This window comes from Rutidosis leptorrhynchoides, chromosome 3 (genome assembly GCF_046630445.1).
Source record: "Rutidosis leptorrhynchoides isolate AG116_Rl617_1_P2 chromosome 3, CSIRO_AGI_Rlap_v1, whole genome shotgun sequence".
Classification (NCBI taxonomy): domain Eukaryota; kingdom Viridiplantae; phylum Streptophyta; class Magnoliopsida; order Asterales; family Asteraceae; genus Rutidosis; species Rutidosis leptorrhynchoides.
Genome location: NC_092335.1, coordinates 593,481,724 through 593,503,545, shown reverse-complemented (window position 1 = coordinate 593,503,545; position 21,822 = coordinate 593,481,724). Strand labels below are relative to the sequence as shown.

General features: G+C 34.5%; 1 protein-coding gene across 1 annotated transcript; it reads right to left on the bottom strand.

The window, feature by feature from the left end:
* Window positions 1-19,128: 19,128 nt before the first annotated feature.
* Window positions 19,129-21,145, bottom strand: LOC139902177 (protein DETOXIFICATION 48-like). The gene is made up of 2 exons (XM_071884829.1): window positions 21,014-21,145; window positions 19,129-20,616 (listed from the first exon to the last, which is right to left on the bottom strand). The coding sequence occupies exons 1-2, from the start codon at window positions 21,143-21,145 to the stop codon at window positions 19,129-19,131; spliced, it is 1,620 nt and encodes a 539-aa protein (XP_071740930.1).
* Between the last annotated feature and the right edge of the window lie 677 nt (window positions 21,146-21,822).

The following is a 21,822-nucleotide window of genomic DNA, read 5'->3' as shown; positions in this document are numbered from 1 at the left end:
ATTACGAGACTGTTGGTCATTACGTAACCCTCGTCCCTTTGACGACGTTACAACACGCTGTCTTATCAACGGCCATAATGGTTATGTTCCACAAGACCAAGGATGAGAAGTAGTCCTAGTAAAACCAGAATGCATGACTTGTTTCTGGGCGTATGAATTACGTGTCTTTATTGCCTTTGCTGAACGACTTGTGTACTAGCTAGAATTATCTTCACAGCTATCTTGTATCAAAGTTATTGTGTGCTATATTTCATGCTTTATGTAAAATAAGCGGTATTGTAAGTTTGTAAAATATTGTATAAAAGTTTGAACGCGGAATATTATTATAATCAGTTTTTCATATAGAATTGTAGTAGTTGAATTGTATATTAGCTACTAAGTATGAACTTAACGGGTAGGTACTACCTGAATTTAAACTTATAAAACGCTAATATGAAGAAAAAGCTTTTATAAATGAGTTCATATTATGCTACGAAATACTATTAACTACTCTTAATATTCTGTATGATTAACTTGTTCCATTTGATTATTTTGAAGGAAATGGCACCGACTACTCGACACACCGTGAATATGAATGAAGAGGAATTCTGTAGTTTTCTAGCTTCAAACATAGCCGCAGTACAGGCTGCGCTACATACCAACAATAACCTTGGATCTAGCAGTACAGGAAATCGTGTAGGATGCACCTACAAAGAATTCACTGCCTGCAAACCTTTGGAATTTGATGGAACCGAAGGACCGATCGGATTGAAACGGTGGACCGAGAAGTTCGAATCAGTGTTTGCCATAAGTAAGTGTACTGAAGAGGACAAAGTGAAGTACGCTACGCATACCTTCACAGGTTCTGCGTTAACATGGTGGAATACCTATCTAGAGCAAGTGGGACAAGATGATGCGTACGCACTACCGTGGTCAGCATTCAAGCACTTGATGAACGAGAAGTACCGTCCCAGAACCAAGGTCAATAAGCTCAAGACAGAACTTAGAGGGTTACGAACCCAAGGATTTGATATTACCACGTACGAAAGACGATTCACAGAATTGTGCCTATTATGTCCGGGAGAGTTCAAAGATGAGGAAGAGAAGATCGACGCGTTTGTGAAAGGATTACCGGAAAGAATCCAAGAAGATATAAGTTCACACGAGCCCGCCTCCATACAACAGGCATGTAGAATGGCTCACAAACTGGTGAACCAGATTGAGGAAAGAATTAAAGAACAGACGGCTGAAGAGGCCAATGTGAAGCAAGTCAAAAGAAAGTGGGAGGAAAACGGTGATAAGAATCACCAATACAACAACAACAGCAATTACAATAATAATCGCAACAATTATCCCAACAATCGTAACATCAATCGCAACTACAACAAAAGGCCCAACAATAACAACAACAACAGCAACAACAGCAACTACAACAATCGTCCCAACAACAATAACAATCGCAACAACAACAACAATCAGAAGCAGCTATGCCAAAGGTGTGAAAAGTATCACTCGGGGTTCTGCACCAAATTTTGCAACAAATGTAAAAGAAATGGTCATAGCGCGGCGAAGTGTGAGGTCTATGGACCAAGGGTTAACAGAACGAAAGGAACAAATGGTGTTGGAACGAGTAATGGCTGAGCAAGTAGTGTCGGAGCAAGTTATGCCAATGTAGTTTGTTATAAATGTGGAAAACCGGGCCACATTATTAGAAATTTCCCGAACCAGGAGAACACGAATGGACAAGGCCGTGGAAGAATTTTCAATATTAATGCGGCCGAGGCACAGGAAGACCCGGAGCTTGTTACGGGTACGTTTCTTATTGACAATAAATCTGCTTATGTTTTATTTGATTCGGGTGCGGATAGAAGCTATATGAGTAGAGATTTTGTGCTAAATTAAGTTGTCCATTGACGCCGTTGGATAGTAAATTTTTACTCGAATTAGCAAATGGTAAATTAATTTCAGCAGATAATATATGTCGGAATCGAGAAATTAAACTGGTTAGTGAAACATTTAAGATTGACTTGATACCAGTAGAGTTAGGGAGTTTTGATGTGATAATCGGTATGGACTGGTTGAAAGAAGTGAAAGCAGAGATCGTTTGTTACAAAAATGCAATTCGTATTATACGAGAAAAAGGAAAACCCTTAATGGTGTACGGAGAAAAGGGCAACACGAAGCTACATCTTATTAGTAATTTGAAGGCACAAAAACTAATAAGAAAAGGTTGCTATGCTGTTCTAGCACACGTCGAGAAAGTACAAACTGAAGAAAAGAGCATCAATGATGTTCCCGTCGCAAAAGAATTTCCCGATGTATTTCCGAAAGAATTACCGGGATTACCTCCACATCGATCTGTTGAATTTCAAATAGATCTTGTACCAGGAGCTGCACCAATAGCTCGTGCTCCTTACAGACTCGCACCCAGCGAGATGAAAGAACTGCAAAGCCAATTACAAGAACTTTTAGAGCGTGGTTTCATTCGACCAAGCACATCACCGTGGAGAGCTCCTGTTTTGTTTGTCAAGAAGAAAGATGGTACATTCAGGATGTGTATCGACTACCGAGAGTTGAACAAACTTACCATCAAGAACCGCTACCCACTACTGAGAATCGACGACTTATTTGATCAACTACAAGGCTCGTCTGTTTATTCAAAGATTGACTTACGTTCCGGGTATCATCAAATGCGGGTGAAAGAAGATGATATTCCAAAGACTGCTTTCAGAACATGTTACAGTCATTACGAGTTTATGGTCATGCCGTTTGGTTTAACTAATGCACCAGCTGTGTTCATGGACCTTATGAACCGAGTGTGTGGACCATACCTTGACAAGTTTGTCATTGTTTTCATTGATGACATACTTATTTACTCAAAGAATGACCAAGAACACGGTGAATATTTGAGAAAGGTGTTAGAAGTATTGAGGTAGGAAGAATTGTACGCTAAATTTTCAAAGTGTGCATTTTGGTTGGAAGAAGTTCAATTCCTCGGTCACATAGTGAACAAAAAAGGTATTAAGGTGGATCCGGCAAAGATAGAAACTGTTGAAAAGTGGGAAACCCCGAAAACTCCGAAACACATACGCCAGTTTTTAGGACTAGCTGGTTACTACAGAAGGTTCATCCAAGACTTTTCCAGAATAGCAAAACCCTTGACTGCATTAACGCATAAAGGGAAGAAATTTGAATGGAAGGATGAACAAGAGAAAGCGTTTCAGTTATTGAAGAAAAAGCTAACTACGGCACCTATATTGCCATTGCCTGAAGGGAATGATGATTTTGTGATTTATTGTGACGCATCAAAGCAAGGTCTCGGTTGTGTATTAATGCAACGAATGAAGGTGATTGCTTATGCGTCTAGACAATTGAAGATTCACGAACAAAATTATACGACGCATGATTTGGAATTAGGTGCGGTTGTTTTTGCATTAAAGACTTGGAGGCACTACTTATATGGGGTCAAAAGTATTATATATACCGACCACAAAAGTCTTCAATACATATTTAATCAGAAACAACTGAATATGAGGCAGCGTAGGTGGATTGAATTGTTGAATGATTACGACTTTGAGATTCGTTATCACCCGGGGAAGGCAAATGTGGTAGCCAACGCCTTGAGCAGGAAGGACAGAGAACCCATTCGAGTAAAATCTATGAATATAATGATTCACAATAACCTTACTAATTAAATAAAGGAGACGCAACAAGGAGTTTTAAAAGAGGGAAATTTAAAGGATGAAATACCCAAAGGATCGGAGAAGCATCTTAATATTCAGGAAGACGGAACCCGGTATAGGGCTGAAAGGATTTGGGTACCAAAATTTGGAGATATGAGAGAAATGGTACTTAGAGAAGCTCATAAAACCAGATACTCAATACATCCTGGAACGGGGAAGATGTACAAGGATCTCAAGAAACATTTTTGGTGGCCAGGTATGAAAGCCGATGTTGCTAAATACTTAGGAGAATGTTTGACGTGTTCTAAGGTCAAAGCTGAGCATCAGAAACCATCAGGTCTACTTCAACAACCCGAAATCCCGGAATGGAAATGGGAAAACATTACCATGGATTTCATCACTAAATTGCCAAGGACTGCAAGTGGTTTTGATACTAGTTGGGTAATAGTTGATCGTCTCACCAAATCAGCACACTTCCTGCCAATAAGAGAAGATGACAATATGGAGAAGTTAGCACGACTGTATTTGAAGGAAGTCGTCTCCAGACATGGAATACCAATCTCTATTATCTCTGATAGGGATGGCAGATTTATTTCAAGATTCTGGCAGACATTGCAGCAAGCATTAGGAACTCGTCTAGACATGAGTACTGCCTATCATCCACAAACTGATGGGCAGAGCGAAAGGACGATACAAACGCTTGAAGACATGCTACGAGCATGTGTTATTGATTTCAGAAACAGTTGGGATCGACATCTACCGTTAGCAGAATTTTCCTACAACAACAGCTACCATTCAAGCATTGAGATGGCGCCGTTTGAAGCACTTTATGGTAGAAAGTGCAGGTCTCTGATTTGTTGGAGTGAAGTGGGGGATAGACAGATTACGGGTCCGGAGATAATACAAGAAACTACCGAGAAGATCATCCAAATTCAACAACGGTTGAAAACCGCCCAAAGTCGACAAAAGAGCTACGCTGACATTAAAAGAAAAGATATAGAATTTGAAATTGGAGAGATGGTCATGCTTAAAGTTGCACCTTGGAAAGGCGTTGTTCGATTTGGTAAACGAGGAAAATTAAATCCAAGGTATATTGGACCATTCAAGATTATTGATCGTGTCGGACCAGTAGCTTACCGACTTGAGTTACCTCAACAACTCGCGGCTGTACATAACACTTTCCACGTCTGGAATTTGAAGAAATGTTTTGCTAAATAAGATCTCACTATTCCGTTAGATGAAATCCAAATCAACGAAAAACTTCAATTTATCGAAGAACCCGTCGAAATAATGGATCGTGAGGTTAAAAGACTTAAGCAAAACAAGATACCAATTGTTAAGGTTCGATGGAATGCTCGTAGAGGACCCGAGTTCACCTGGGAATGAGAAGATCAGATAAAGAAGAAATACCCGCACTTATTTCCAGAAGATACGTCAACACCTCCAACTGCTTGAAATTTCGGGACGAAATTTATTTAACAGGTAGGTACTGTAGTGACCCGAACTTTTCCATGTTTATATATATTAAATAAAATTGTTATTTACATGATTAAGTGTTTCCAACATGTTAAGCAATCAAACTTGTTAAGACTTGATTAATTGAAATAGGTTTCATATAGTCAATTGACCACCCAAGTTGACCGGTGATTCACGAACGTTAAAACTTGTAAAAACTATGCGATGACATATATATGGTTATATATATAGTTAACATGATTTTATTATAAGTATGTATCTCATTAGGTATTTTAACAATGAGTTATATACATAAAAATGAGACTATTAATTTAAGAAACTCGAAAACGATATATATAACGATTATCGTTATAACAACGTCTTACTAGGTACATATGAATCATATTAAGATATTGATACACTTGGTTAATTATGTTAAATGATAAGTAAATATATTATTAAGTGTATTAACAATGAAATACATATGTAAAAATAAGACTACTAACTTAATGATTTCGAAACGAGACATATATGTAACGATTATCGTTGTAGCGACATTTAACTGTATATATATCATACTAAGATATATTATATATCATAATATCATGATAATATAACAATTTAACATCTCATTTATTATAATAAATAATGGGTTAACAACATTCAACAAGATCGTTAACCTAAAGGTTTCAAAACAACATTTACATGTAACGACTAACGATGAATTAACGACTCAGTTAAAATGTATATACATGTATTGTTTTGATATGTATTCATACACTTTTGAAAGACTTCAAGACACTTATCAAAATACTTCTACTTAACAAAAATGCTTACAATTACATCCTCGTTCAGTTTCATCAACAATTCTACTCGTATGCACCCGTATTCGTACTCGTACAATACACAGCTTTTAGATGTATGTACTATTGGTATATACACTCCAATGATTAGCTCTTAGCAGCCCATGTGAGTCACCTAACACATGTGGGAACCATCATTTGGCAACTAGCATGAAATATCTCATAAAATTACAAAAATATGAGTAATCATTCATGACTTATTTACATGAAAACAAAATTACATATCCTTTATATCTAATCCATACACCAACGATCAAAAACACCTACAAACACTTTCATTCTTCAATTTTCTTCATCTAATTGATCTCTCTCAAGTTCTATCTTCAAGTTCTAAGTGTTCTTCATAAATTCCAAAAGTTCTAGTTTCATAAAATCAAGAATACTTTCAAGTTTGCTAGCTCACTTCCAATCTTGTAAGGTGATCATCCAACCTCAAGAAATCTTTGTTTCTTATAGTAAGTTATCATTCTAATACAAGGTAATAATCATATTCAGACTTTGGCTCAATTTCTATAACTATAACAATCTTATTTCAAGTGATGATCTTACTTGAACTTGTTTTCGTGTCATGATTCTGCTTCAAGAACTTTCAAGCCATCCAAGGATCCTTTGAAGCTAGATCTATTTTTTTCATTTCCAGTAGGTTTATCCAAGGAACATGAGGTAGTAATGATGTTCATAACATCATTCTATTCATACATATAAAGCTATCTTATTCGAAGGTTTAAACTTGTAATCACTAGAACATAGTTTAGTTAATTCTAAACTTGTTCGCAAATAAAAGTTAATCCTTATAAATTGACTTTTAAAATCAACTAAACACATGTTATATATCTATATGATATGCTAACTTAATGATTTAAAACCTGGAAACACGAAAAACACCGTAAAACCGGATTTACGCCGTCGTAGTAACACCGCGGGCTGTTTTGGGTTAGTTAATTAAAAACTATGATAAACTTTGATTTAAAAGTTGTTATTCTGGGAAAATGATTTTTATTATGAACATGAAACTATATCCAAAAATTATGGTTAAACTCAAAGTGGAAGTATGTTTTCTAAAATGGTCATCTAGACGTCGTTCTTTCGACTGAAATGACTACCTTTACAAAAACGACTTGTAACTTATTTTTCCGACTATAAACCTATACTTTTTCTGTTTAGATTCATAAAATAGAGTTCAATATGAAACCATAGCAATTTGATTCACTCAAAACGGATTTAAAATGAAGAAGTTATGGGTAAAACAAGATTGGATAATTTTTCTCATTTTAGCTACGTGAAAATTGGTAACAAATCTATTCCAACCATAACTTAATCAACTTGTATTGTATATTATGTAATCTTGAGATACCATAGACACGTATACAATGTTTCGACCTATCATGTCGACACATCTATATATATTTCGGAACAACCATAGACACTCTATATGTGAATGTTGGAGTTAGCTATACAGGGTTGAGGTTGATTTCAAAATATATATAGTTTGAGTTGTGATCAATACTGAGATACGTATACACTGGGTCTGGGATTGATTCAAGATAATATTTATCGATTTATTTTTGTACATCTAACTGTGAACAACTAGTTGTAGGTTACTAACGAGGACAGCTGACTTAATAAACTTAAAACATCAAAATATATTAAAAGTGTTGTAAATATATTTTGAACATACTTTGATATATATGTATATATTGTTATAGGTTCGTGAATCAACCAGTGGCCAAGTCTTACTTTCCGACGAAGTAAAAATTTGTGAAAGTGAGTTATAGTCCCACTTTTAAAATCTAATATTTTTGGGATGAGAATACATGCAGGTTTTATAAATGATTTACAAAATAGACACAAGTACATGAAACTACATTCTACGGTTGAATTATCGAAATCGAATATGCCCCTTTTTATTAAGTCTGGTAATCTAAGAATTAGGGAACAGACACCCTAATTGACGCGAATCCTAAAGATAGATCTATTGGGCCTAACAAACCCCATCCAAAGTACCGAATGCTTTAGTACTTCGAAATTTATATCATATCCGAAGGGTGTCCTGGAATGATGGGGATATTCTTAAATATGCATCTTGTTAATGTCGGTTACCAGGTATTCACCATATGAATAATTTTTATCTCTATGTATGGGATGTGTATTGAAATATGAAATCTTGTGGTCTATTATTATGATTTAATAATATATAGGTTAAACCTATAACTCACCAACATTTTTGTTGACATTTTAAGCATGTTTATTCTCAGGTGATTATTAAGAGCTTCCGCTGTTGCATACTTAAATAAGGACGAGATTTGGAGTCCATGCTTGTATGATATTGTGTAAAAACTGCATTCAAGAAACTTATTTCGTTGTAACATATTTGTATTGTAAACCATTATGTAATGGTCGCGTGTAAACAGGATATTTTAGATTATCATTATTTGATAATCTACGTAAAGCTTTTTAAACCTTTATTGATGAAATAAAGGTTATGGTTTGTTTTAAAATGAATGCAGTCTTTGAAAAACGTCTCATACAGAGGTCAAAACCTCGCAACGAAATCAATTAATATGGAACGTTTTTAATCAATAAGAACGGGACATTTCAAAACCTCCATTCAATTCAGCAAGTATTGGTCTCATAATCCAAGTTATAATCATCATAACAAAGCTTGATCAAGAACACTTCAAGAATTCCAAGCCATCAAGGGTATCTTTTGAACTCAAGGTATTCCCCTTATTTCTCCAGAAACTTTACTCATTTGATTTGAGGTAGTAACCTTATTCATAATCTTATTCGATTCGTATTCATATAGCTATCTTATTTTGAGTTATAACTAATAACAACAAGAACATAGTTTAGATTATTTCTAAACTTGTTTGCAAATAAACTTAATCCTTCTAAATTAACTTTTAAAACACTTCAACACATTTATTATGGCACTATGCCAAGCTAACATAAGGATATAAAACTTGTAAACACGAAGAACACCTTAAAATCGAATACGCCGTCTTAGTCGAACGAGGGCTGTTTTGGGTTTAATTTTAAAAACCTATCTTAAACTTTGAATTAAAAGATTTCCTTTGGTGAAAAATCTTATTTTATATGGATATGAAATATATCTAAAATCCATGGTTAAACTCTAAGTGGAAGTATGTTTTTCAAAAGGGTCATCAAGATGTCGTTCTTACGACGGATATGACTATCTTCTCTTATTTGACACCTAAGCTGTATTTTCAACTATAAACCTATACTTTTTCTGTTAAGATTAATAATTTTGAGTTCGATACGAAACCATGGCAACTCGAATCACTCAAAACGGATTTGTAACGAAGAAATTATGGGTAAAACAAAATTGGATATTTTTCTTAATTTTTAGCTACGGACATGATTTATAAAAATGGATGCTAACCTTATCCTAGCTAACTTACCTTGCATCCTTCATGTATTTATACATGTCTTGTTCCCGAACTTATGAAAATACAATTTATAATAGTCGTGATTAAGTTCTAAGACAATATATTATAGTCTTAATAAAGATCGTAAGGCACCATATATATATATATATATATATATATATATATATATATATATATATATATATATATATATATATATATATATATATATATATATATATATATATATATATGACTTGATCTCCGTGGATTCGTGATAGTGCTCCAAATGAACATATATTTAGTAGCAATATCGTTCCAATATGTAAAGTTTTTAAATGTAATTTCCTTATTTTTAGTAGTAATAGTTAAATAAATAAGTGCGAAGACGAAAGACGCAAATCGCTCGAAAATGAAGATTTAAAGGCAAAAACGAAGATTTGAAAGACCAAAACGTCCAAAAAGCTCAAATGTACAAGATACAATTCAAAAGGTTCAATTTATTGATGAGAAACGTCTAAAAATGACAAGAGTACAAGTTACAAAATGCAAAGTACAAGATATTAAATTATACGAAAGGACGTTCGAAAATCCGGAACCGGTACCCGAGCCAACTATCAACGCTCGACGCAACGGAGCTGAAAGTACAAGTCAACTATGCACAAGAATATAATATAATATTTAAATAATTCATAATAAGAATAATATTAAATAATAAAAAGTTGTTAATTGAGCATAGTTCAGGGGTCATAAGTGAAAATTTCAATTTATCATTTGCCTATAAAAGGCCATCTAAATCGATGATTTAGATACACCTTTTTCCAATCTTCTTTCTTTCTTATGTAATTTATATTTATATTTATAATATTAAGTTTAATTTAAGATTAATAATAATTGGGTTATTGTAAGAAATGTTTTACGGGTTTTAAAGTAGGAACTCTGTCCGTGTAACGCTACGCGATTAATAATCACTGTAAGTTATGCTCTTCCTTTTTAAATTAATGTCTCGTAACTAAGTTATTATTATGCTTATTTAAGCCGAAGTAATCGTGATGTTTGACTAAATATTAAGACGGGGTTATTGGATTTTGTACCATAATTAAGGTTTGGGCAAAAGACCGACACTTGTGGAAATTGGACTATTGACTATTAATAGATGGGGGGTATTGTCTAATTGAGTGACAACTCATTGGAGTCTGTCGAACCTATCTTCAAATTAATTATCCTAATAATTAATAATGATTATGGTTGTCCTATTTAGTGACGTTCATATGGAATCTATTATAATCATTTAATTAATTATTCGGGTTGGGTAATTGATTATTCAAACTGATCAAGTGGGTAAATTAATATTCATATCTAATCAAAACAGGGGTAGATTACATACAGTGATAACTGGTGTAATTGTTGACAGAAGTGATAACTGCGTCACAGTTTAAATCCTTAATTAGTTGGAATATTTGACTTCGGGTATAAGGGTAATTTGACGAGGACACTCGCACTTTATATTTATGACCGATGGACTATTATGGATAAAAACCAGATAGGTATCAAATAAACCATGACAAAGGACAATTAACCCGAGTAACAATTAATTAAAATCAAAACGTCAAACATCATGATTACGGAAGTTTAAATAAGCATAATCCTTTTATTTCATATTCTATCGCAATTTTATTTATTGTTATTTTATTTATCGTCATTTATTTATTTTACGCACTTTAATTATTGTCATTTATCTTTACGCTTAAAAATATAAAATCGACAAACCGGTCATTAAACGGTAAAAACCCCCCTTTTATAATAATATTACTACTTATATATATATATATATTTATATAAATATAGTTTTATAAAAATATAGTACGTAATCACTAGCTCCCTGTGGAACGAACCGGACTTACTAAAAACTACACTACTCTACGATTAGGTACACTGCCTATAGTGTTGTAGCAAGGTTTAGGTATATCCCATCCGTAAATTAATAAAACTTGTGTCATATTTTGTAGTATTTCCTAGTAAAAATAATACTATTTCGTACCCTCACGCTACATCATCAATTCGTATACAAAGTTTTGACATATCATTTTGACTTCTTCTATATATATTATTGGAACGAACTATTAGACACCATTGGCAGTAATCTCGAGTTAGCTGTGGGTCGAAGTGGATTCTAAAATATTATATACTTTGAGTTGTGATTGAGCCTGAGACATGTATACAATGGGTCGCGGATTGCTTCAGACAATATACATATTATGTGTCTTATTATATTAAGACAATATATTATAGTGTTAGTGAATTCTAACACAATATACACATTTATATTTATATATATAAATTTATACTGTTGGACTATTGGACTATTGGACTACGAACGTTCGACTACTAACAATGGACAATTAAAATTATCACAAGTATCATAAGTATGGAATATTAATTATATATATATATATATATATATATATATCTTGACACAAGAATATTATTATTAGGTTCGTGAATTTGTCAAAAGGCCAAGTCTTATCACCATCTATTCGGAAATCATCACAAGTGAGTTATAGTCCCATTTTTACTATCTAAATTATTTTGGGATGAGAATACATGCAAAATTAATAAATGTTTTACAAAATAAGCACAAGTTCATGGAACTACATTCTACGATTGATTTGTTATACCGGATATCTGTACTTATTATTATTATGCTTGGTAACCTAAGAATTAGTGAAAAACACTAATTGACGCGAATCCTAAAGGTAGATCTACGGGCACCAACCACCTCCATTTTCGAATAGTGGAAATGCTTTAGTACTTCGAAGGGTTCTTGTCATACATTTGAATAGTGGAATGTATGATGCCAGATATCTTAAGCGTTCTATGGTAAGGTCGGTTACCAGGCGACTCATCGTATGAATGATTTTTGCAGTTGTAATGATCCTGCGCATTTAATTAAATGAAATCTTGTGGCTTATTAAATGTTATGATTATTATATAGAAATTAAACCTATGACTCACCAACATTTTTGTTGACGTTTTAAGCATGTTTATTCTCAGGTGAATATTAAAAACGCTTCCGCTATCGTATGCCAACCCAAGGTCAAGATTTGGAGTCGGCATAATTGTTTATATTGTTTAAACTTGCATTCGGAGTATTTGTTGTAATATATTTGATCATATTGTAATGGGTTGTGTAAAAACTTATTTATTTGAGGAGATTGTCTTTGATAGACAATCCAAATTATGTCATTAAGACCTTTATTCAATAATAAAGGTTATGGTGGTTTTTTTTTAAAACGAATGCAAGATTTGAAAAAATGTCTCATATAGAGGTCAAAACCTCGCAAAGAAACCAATTAATATGAAACGTTTATAATTAATATGAACGGGGCATTTCACCTTGGGTCGTCATTTTCCACATTCAGACATTCTGACAACTTGTGAGCAGAGATTTCACCTTTCTCTCTCACATAGTACTTTCTCTCACTAGAAGTCATCCGGCTAGCAGCTCTACGCTCAGCGGACAAAAGATTGATTAAGCCACCCCACAAGTTTATATACTTGTGAACCGGGTCTGCAGGGATTATTTCCCGAGGGTAAACGTCAATCGGCAACACTCCCTCATTCTTAGCTAGATACTTCTAGTATTGTGCTGATACACTAAGCCTTACCTCCTAAGGAAATAGGTATCAACATCTAACTTGAATTCAATTATCATAAACAACACAACTGCATTTCAAACACATCAAATTGAGGTTTGTTTATACATCAACAAAATCAATACATTTAAACATCGGAAAACTCAATTTCACAAGATTAGATGTCTACATTTCATCCATTTATGGTTCATTTGGTTTGGGGTGACAGAATTACATTTCAAAATGGTTGTCTTACCGATAAGGCCACAACATTAAGAACGAGTTTTCCATTGTATAACAAGGTTAACTATATGAAGTTAAACGAAATAGTTTACAATTATGTAGGGGCCGATTAAATATCATATACATTGAAAATGATCTTGTGGAATGTTTTCATGGGCAATGTATGCAGAACTGAACTTACCGACGATAATACTTTGGAAACAATTTATTATTTGGCTCATAATGAAAAGATTATCAGACTCAAATAGAAATTCAGTTTGACCAGATCTTTCCAACACAAGAATTATGTTTTTTAAATCAGTTGCAAACTATTATTCAATCTTTGGATGGTGGTCCATCAACATCTCGCAGCCACTCAAGAGTTATTGATGAATATGATGTATTTGCTGAGGATGAAGAACAATAACAAGAAGAAGAACATGAAGATTCTAGTGACGGTATATCAACAACATCTAAAGATACAATTGATCACGTTAGTGTTGAACAAAAAGTTTCAGATGACTCCGATAAAGAAGAGAAAGTGCAACAAAATTCACAACCTCAAGATGCCCCTGTTTCACGTTTCGGGTTTCTTTATGAAGAAGGTGAGACTAATGAGGTTCCATTAGATGATGACGACGGAGAAGCATGGGATTGTTGGTGTAAAGAATCTGGTGAAATCAGAAAATGAATGATCTTTAGGGACAAAGCCGAACTTATATACGCTTTTCAGAGATGGAATATAATAGGTCGAGAAATCATCGTTCAAGATAGTAGACCGGGCTTTCGGATGGCAAAATGCTACATAACTAGCAAAAATTACAGCGGTCACCAACAAACAAGAACTTATTAGTGGAGAGTAAGTGGTTCAACTAGCAATAAACACAGAGTATTGCGTATTTCCATGTGGAGAGATGCACACAATTTTTGTGGAGGCGTTCGGGAAAACAACGGTCATTTTCTAACATCTAGCTTGATTGGTACTGACATTATCCATTAAGTGGATAAAGACATTGCTTATCTGGTTAAAAACTTTCAAGCATACATAAAATAAGTATGGTGTGCGGATGTCGGTTATGCTAATGTATGGAATGCTGGACGAATTGCAATCGAATATTTGTATGGAACTTGGGAAAGTAATTTTGCTGATCAACCCAAGTATTTAAATGAATTGCTTTATACCAATCCCGATACCATTGTTCTTTTCTTACATGGCCCTCAAACTAAGAACAATGTCGACACATTCAAGTACGTGTTTGGGCTTTTGATCCAGTTATTAGAGCATATCAAAAGTGTAATCCAATCATTTATATCGACGGCACCCATTTGAAAGGTAGTTATAATGGTAAGATGCTTACCGTAGTTGCGAAAAATGCTAACGAGAAAATTCTACATGTAGCTTTCGAAATTGTTGACCAAGAAAACAATAGTTGGACTTGGTTTTTGGAGATTTTCTAACAACATGTCAATTCCCATACCAATAGAGAGTTGTGTGTTATATTCGATTGACATCAAGGTATACTGCATGTGATGGAGGCAAATACATATGGTTGTCATCATCGATATTGTTTGCGCCACATTCGTAGCAACTTAATGAAGCATTATAAAAACCTTCAAGCGCTTAAAAAGTTGGGTTGGAGAGCCGGTTCCACGCTGGAAGACCACATATACCTCAATTCCGTTCGAGCAATTAAAGAGCTTAGTTAAGAGGCTTTGGACTATTTGTATGAAGCGGATCCAAGATTGTGAAGTGTCTTTAGGGACCCACACAGGCGTCGTTGGGGTAACACAATGACAAACATAGCTGAATCCCTCAACAGCGTATTGCGTAATACCCGTATGATGATAATAAAAGCGTGTATTCAACATACCTTTGACTACACTAGAAATCACTTCATCGAAATGGAAAAGATGCATACACGTGGGAATCACCACTGTCCAAGAACATGTGAATTATCTATCAAGATCGTGAAACTAGAACACTAACATACAAAACAACATGCTACAATAACAGACAGGTTTATACAAGGTCTACCCAACTTATCAAAGAAGCGGTGATGGTGTCACCGATTACACTGTGGAGTTTACTAGAAACAAGTGTTCGTGTGAAAGATAGCAACACCAAATATTACCTTGCTCTCATGCCATACCTGTGTGTAGGCATATAAATATGGATCCAAAGTTAATGGCTAGCAAAAAATACACAATTACTATGTGGAGAGAGCATTATGGCGAATCGTTTTATCCACCTAGAGACATAAATTATTGAGCATCACCAACTTGGAAGATTAAGGCTGATTCAACGAGATTGATCAGGCATAAGGGCAAGAAGCGATCAAAACATATTCTAAATCAGATGAACGAATGTGTCAATGAGTAAAACCAGAAAACAGAATGCGCTATTTGCAGAGTTGAAGGTCACAACAAGACTACATGTCATTTATGATATTAGTAGTCATGTAATTGTGTGTTAAGATAATAAAGTGTGATGTATCAGTTGTAATTGAAATGGATTAGCCATTTTATGATAGTAACTTATGTGTTGTATTTGCAATTGATCAGTAATATATTAAAATATTTATTAGTGTGTAACTATTTGTCGACTATTTTCCAGCTTTTACAAAAATTGACTATCAGAAAGCCGGTTACTGTTTCTCAGCTTTTACTAAAACCAATTATCTGAATGCCGGTTTATCAAACCATGTTTTTCTATATAAACACATGTCTATTTCTTATATTGAATGTATTAAACCTCTACTACACACACACATCTTCAAAAGTAACACATGTCACCCAATCTTGTTCTGATCGATGTATATTACAAAGGTAGTTTTCTCCTAAATTTAAGTGGTACGCAATTCGTTTGAAAAAATCGTTCGAAAACGTTTATGTTAGTCAGATGTGTATTTTGAAGTTGATTGAGTTTCTCAAAGAAAACGTACCGTTTGAACACTTGGGCGCAATGTATTATGAAGATACTAATTCAAAATTCGAGTTTCTAAACGACGAAGAGGAATGAGATGGAATAAATAAAACAACAATTATCAGACAAAAACCTGTACACTTGCACCTAGTTTAATTATGTGTTTATTTTACTTATATAACGTTTAATTATATATTATTTACGCAAAAAAATGTATCCGTGTTTATGTTTGTTAATAAAAGTGTTCTTTAAAAAACTAATTATTTTATGAATAATCCTGATAATATTAATAAACACATAATGATACAATGGTTATTAATGAAAATAAACTAATACAATATTTGAAAACTTAAAATCACAACCATAACTTAAAAAAGCTATGAACACACAACAAACTACGCAACTAGACGAGTCCTATCAGCAATACGATAGTAACCCGATGTTGAGATGCAAAGATGTTAGAATAAGTTTGTAATCATTCTCTCGAATGGTAACGATGCATTTAAGTTTTCCCTAGCTTCTTGCATCCAAGTAACCATGATATATTTGACATCAAAAGATATACCATTCGTGATCCAATATATCTTAAGAGCTTCAATTATAAGCACCTTGTTAGAGTAATCGTCCACCACACAATGGGGACGACCAGTTATGTTGCTACGGATTATAGTCTATATTTTCATTTTATTGTCTCTAAGAAAACAAACGAACATCTTTTTTAAATAGAGACAAAGGTCTAGACGTTCATCTTCAACACATGTGTTTACAACGTCTTCTATATAAGTCACACCACCAAGGTTTTCAGCCACACGTTGTGAGTACAACAGATCTAGAATGATCGATAGATCGATTAGTGAAGGTCATGAAGTCAATCTGCACGAATTTCCAGAGATCGACCCCGAATTCAGAAGAACGGTTTGGTTTCCTTTCCTTTTGGTTTATGCGTTCTTTTTTCCTTCACTCGGGTATGATTTCCATTCCAACATTGAATTCACCGATGAACAAAGAGTGAAGTTTCGAATTTTGATCAGCCTTACTCGTGTAGTCTACAAAAATTCGGTGATTGAGCGTATCATTTGGTAGTATTAATTTCTATTATCTTGGTGAAGATCTTGAAGCTCTTCCTCAAGATAATCCATGACATCAAAGGACCCAACTTTTATGTCGTACTTGTATTCCTTACAAGACCATACAATGTACAGGCATTCTTGATGCATATCTCTATCCTGAAATTGCCATAAGAAGTGTCATTATTATACCACCTTGAACCGAATGTCACTCATTTTTCGGTCACTGAAGCTTGTCTTCACTGGTGTCTGACTCACAATATTGAAGTAAATATTGCTCATTTGGTCGCTTCTCGAATGAATCAACTTCATTATGCAGAAATAAAACCTCTTTCGTATGGAGCGCATCTGAATCGTCTATTTGCTAAGATTGGTGTGCTTGAAGGTCTTATGGGATGATATCCGATAACTACATTACCTATCAACATGGCCTTCGTTACTGAAACTTCGACAACATCGAGCTCCGATTAGAAATTTTTCGTCCACTAGGTCAGATTCTCGTAGTCATGCTCGTTGTTACTTGTGTTTCTTTACTAAGTATTTTCACTAGCTAGTTCGGATGCTCGTTGTTAGTAGTGTTTTTTTAATTTCTTCGTTAGTAGTGTGTTTTAATTTCAGTAACTTTGTATTATATTCAACGCTCAAATCGAAGTGTGTTTTAATTACGCATTGTTAGAAACCGAAAATAACTTAATTTTTTCATTCATTTAATAGAAATACAACATAAATCTTACACAACTAGAAAATGAAAATAACTAAATCAACTTAAATAACTTAACTATAAAAAGAAAAACATCACAAATACGACCCAACTACTAATTAACATCAGTTTCATGTTTCTAGCTCGATGTTTTTCAATTTTGAGTTTATCTACAAACTTATTCTTTTTTCTTAACAACCTGGGTATAATCTGCACGGCTCTATCACACAAGGGTGGATCATGCCTGTCTATCCAAACGCAACGGGAGAACTAAGGGAAAAAAATGAAAATAGTTTGTGATATAATATTTCATTACAAAGCACAAATATTAAGCAAATAAATTTTACCATACCAGTTTAATTAAGAAAACCATAGAACCAACGGCCTGGATTTCGATCTGACCAAGACCTTCTGAGAACAACAACTTCACCACACTCACATTACACCTTTATTTTGAATCAATGTAAAGATGAAAATGGTGAGTTTAGAAGATGAAAGTGATGATGTTTAACTTAATAATTAAAAACACTTAATAAAAATTATCTTTGTAGGCTTTCAGGACGACATGTCATCCGAGAAAGTTAAGTGAGAAGAAAATTCACTTTTTGGAGCCAAAATTATTTCACGAGTGGAAAAAAATTAAGTGTATCATCTTTCCGGACGACATGTCATCCGAAAAGTTTAGGAGGGAAAACTTTCAGTTTTTGGAGCCAAAATTATTTTCACGGATGTAAAATAAAAATGTAAATACTATATGTCGTCCGGAAAAAAACTCGGTTCAAACTTTTCAGAAAAGCTAACTAAAAAGCAATTTTTTTTTTTTTTTTTTTTTTTTGTCGTTGAGTGGTCTTTTCCGGACAACAATATGTAGTCCGGAAAAGCGTCGTCCGGATTTCTGATATTCCTTGTAGTGTTTTAATTCTTATCTAGTCTTGCTAAAGAGCTTCGTTTACATTCAATCGCCGTTAAATAAAAATGTCATGGTGATTTAGTCTTTCCTAAATCTATATCATTCATGTAATTAGAATCATGCATAATTATACTTTGAAACACTAATACGAGAAATTGCTGCAATATTTTATGATTAAATAGTACTGTAGTATATAACACACTAGGAATATAATGATCAAATAAACATGCAATGCAATAGCTTCAACAACAATACATCATGACCACTTGCTACTCTAGAAATTTTGGTGAAAAAAATGATGATCAATGAAAAATGTGAGGATGTGTTTCTAGTGAACAACAATCTGCCTTCATAACCTCACTCTCATTTTCACTAGCATTTAATATAGTTTCTTCAAGATTTGCTTCCATCAAGTTTGTAACCTCATCCTTGCATATAAAGTATGGTGCTTTATTAGCCAACTTTTTAGCTCTTTCAACTTGAACAATCCAATCTGTTGTAAAAAGAACATAAATCATAAGCAATGCACATGTTCCTTGAGCTGCAAACAAACCTAGCCAAAGCCCCTTAAATCCCATATTAACCACAAATCCCAATATTATAGCTATAGGCATCCCAACCAAATAAAAAGATCCCAAATTAATATTTGCTCCCACATTTGGCCTTGCACTTCCTCTCAAAACACCACAACCAGTGGTTTGAGGGCAGTTTCCTAGCTCGCAAAGTCCGGCAACCGGTAATGCCACCGATGTGAGCTCAAGAATCTCTACATCCGACGTGAAAAACCGGCCCCACTTGTTCCTCAACAATGTAGTAAACAACATTGCCATAAATCCAAACACCACAGCACAAACTAAAGAAACAATCATCGATATACGAGCTTTAGCCGGTCGATTAGCTCCAAGCTCATTCCCAACTCTGGTTGAAACCCCGAGACTTAAAGCCGATGGAAAAACATAAACTAACGACGTCGTTTGGATAAGTATTCCCATTGATGCCACAGTTGCTTTAGGGTTTGATAATAATCCACACAATATTATCATTAATTCATACCACCACCATTCCAAACACACAGACACACAATTAGGGATTGCAAGTGCAAGTAAGGATGACCAGCCACGTAAGCAGTCAGAGCTCAGTGCCACCCAAGAATCTTGGTGGACCCCAGAGAGATAAACAACTGTTGAAAGAAGGAATAATAAGTTAAAATTAGTGATTACTACAGCCACTGCCACCCCTGAAACACCCATCTTGAAATACCCTACAAGTAGAAAGTTTAATGGTACATGAAGGACTACAGAAACAGCTGAACAATAAGTTGATGGTAAAGTAATGTTTTGTGTTCGGAGATAAACTCGAAGAGGGTGTAAAAGGGACAACACGAAAAGGTCTGGTATTGCGAAAACGATGAATGTTTGAGCAATGGTTGAGATCTCTTCATCTTGGCCACACCATAACAAGATGTTTTTCATGTTAAGCCAAATGAAAGAGATTGGGAAACAAGTGGATAGGAGTAAAAGGACTGTTCTTTGTAGAGTTAATCCCAAAAGTTTCATTTGTTTCGCACCGTAAGCTTGACCACAAATGGGTTCCATACCCATGGCTAATCCAAATATAACCGAGTAGCCGGTGATGTTTGCGAACCCGATAGAGAGGGACCCACCAGCGAGTTCAAGTTCGCCGAGGTAGCCAAGAAAAAGCATGGAGATCATGGCTCTTGAGTAGAGTAGTAAACCAGTTATGGCTGTTGGCCCTGAGATCTTTCCAATGGCTTTGACTTCCTCTAAGGCCTAGATAAAAACAGAAAAAGAATGAAACTTCAAGGTAACTAGTTTTAGAAAGATAGATTGGTTATTCAGTACAACTTAACACATGTATTTTGAGAAAGCTTTAAGTATGTATGCTTTGGTAATGGGAACCAAGTTGATACCTTATAAAGATTAAAGGGTTGGATAAAAACACATACAAGTTAAGTTTTTCTATACAGAAATATTAATGCTTGTAGTGTACAGTACAACTTATCCATACATTTTCAAGAAAACTATAATTAGTATGCTTTTCCAATTTGGACAAGATTGTTTCCCCAAAAGGGGTTGGATAAAATTAGGAGTGTTATTTGTAACAATTAAATGAAGAATAAAGAGGCTTCATTGAAAGTTTTGATTATGGAAAAGAAAAAGATTTTACCTCAGATGGAGTTGGCCAACCATGAAGTTGATGATGATCCATGGATTTTGGGAGATTAATGTTGTAGTTCTTGAAAAGGGTATTAATGGAAATGACAAATTTAGATGAGGAAGATTGTGTTAGAATACACATGGATGGTTGTTTGGTAGATGGGGAACTAAGGAATCAAGTTAAACATTATATATAAGCATGTAAGAGATAGTGCATGGGTAAAGTGATTGTATGTGAATAATACAGACAAACTAAGTAAGAGGAATTAGGGGTAAGAAAAGAGAGGCTTTTGGTGAGATGCTAAAGCCTAAAGAAAGTACAACCAGTAAACAGAGCTCGTGTTTTGTTTTGTTCAGAAAGAGAGGGTTGAAAGATAGCAAGGCGTAGGGAGAGATATCTGAATGCAAGGAATCTAGTACCAAAAAAGACATGTGATTGAACACAATCATAGCCCACAATAACTAATGAATAAGTAAAGCGTAAACGATGAAGTAAAGTGTAAACGACACAAGGATTTAACGTGGTTGTATTCCATCTCTAATAACCTGAAGATGAGTTTAGTCCACGGGCGTAAACCAGAAAATTTTCGCTATATTTTCCGTGGACACAATTACATGATGCTAGGGTAACATTATATAGGCGTAAACAAATAGTTTCCTAATCAAAATCAAACTTCCGGCACTACAAGTCATGACTTCACGATCAGCGAGACACGCACACTACAACCTATGATGGGTTGGCATACTTTCAATAAAGAGTTCTTCAAAGTCACCTTGTCGAAATCGAAAATCAAAACCGCCTCAACTGTCAACTGTGCT

Bases quoted from the DNA above. Each gene is read 5' to 3' on its own strand.
- LOC139902177 (XM_071884829.1), bottom strand. From the start codon at position 21,145: ATGTGTATTCTAACACAATCTTCCTCATCTAAATTTGTCATTTCCATT. The intron at 20,617-21,013 runs GTAAAATCTTTT...GTTTTTATCTAG, and splicing joins GTTGGCCAACTCCATCTGAG to GCCTTAGAGGAAGTCAAAGC.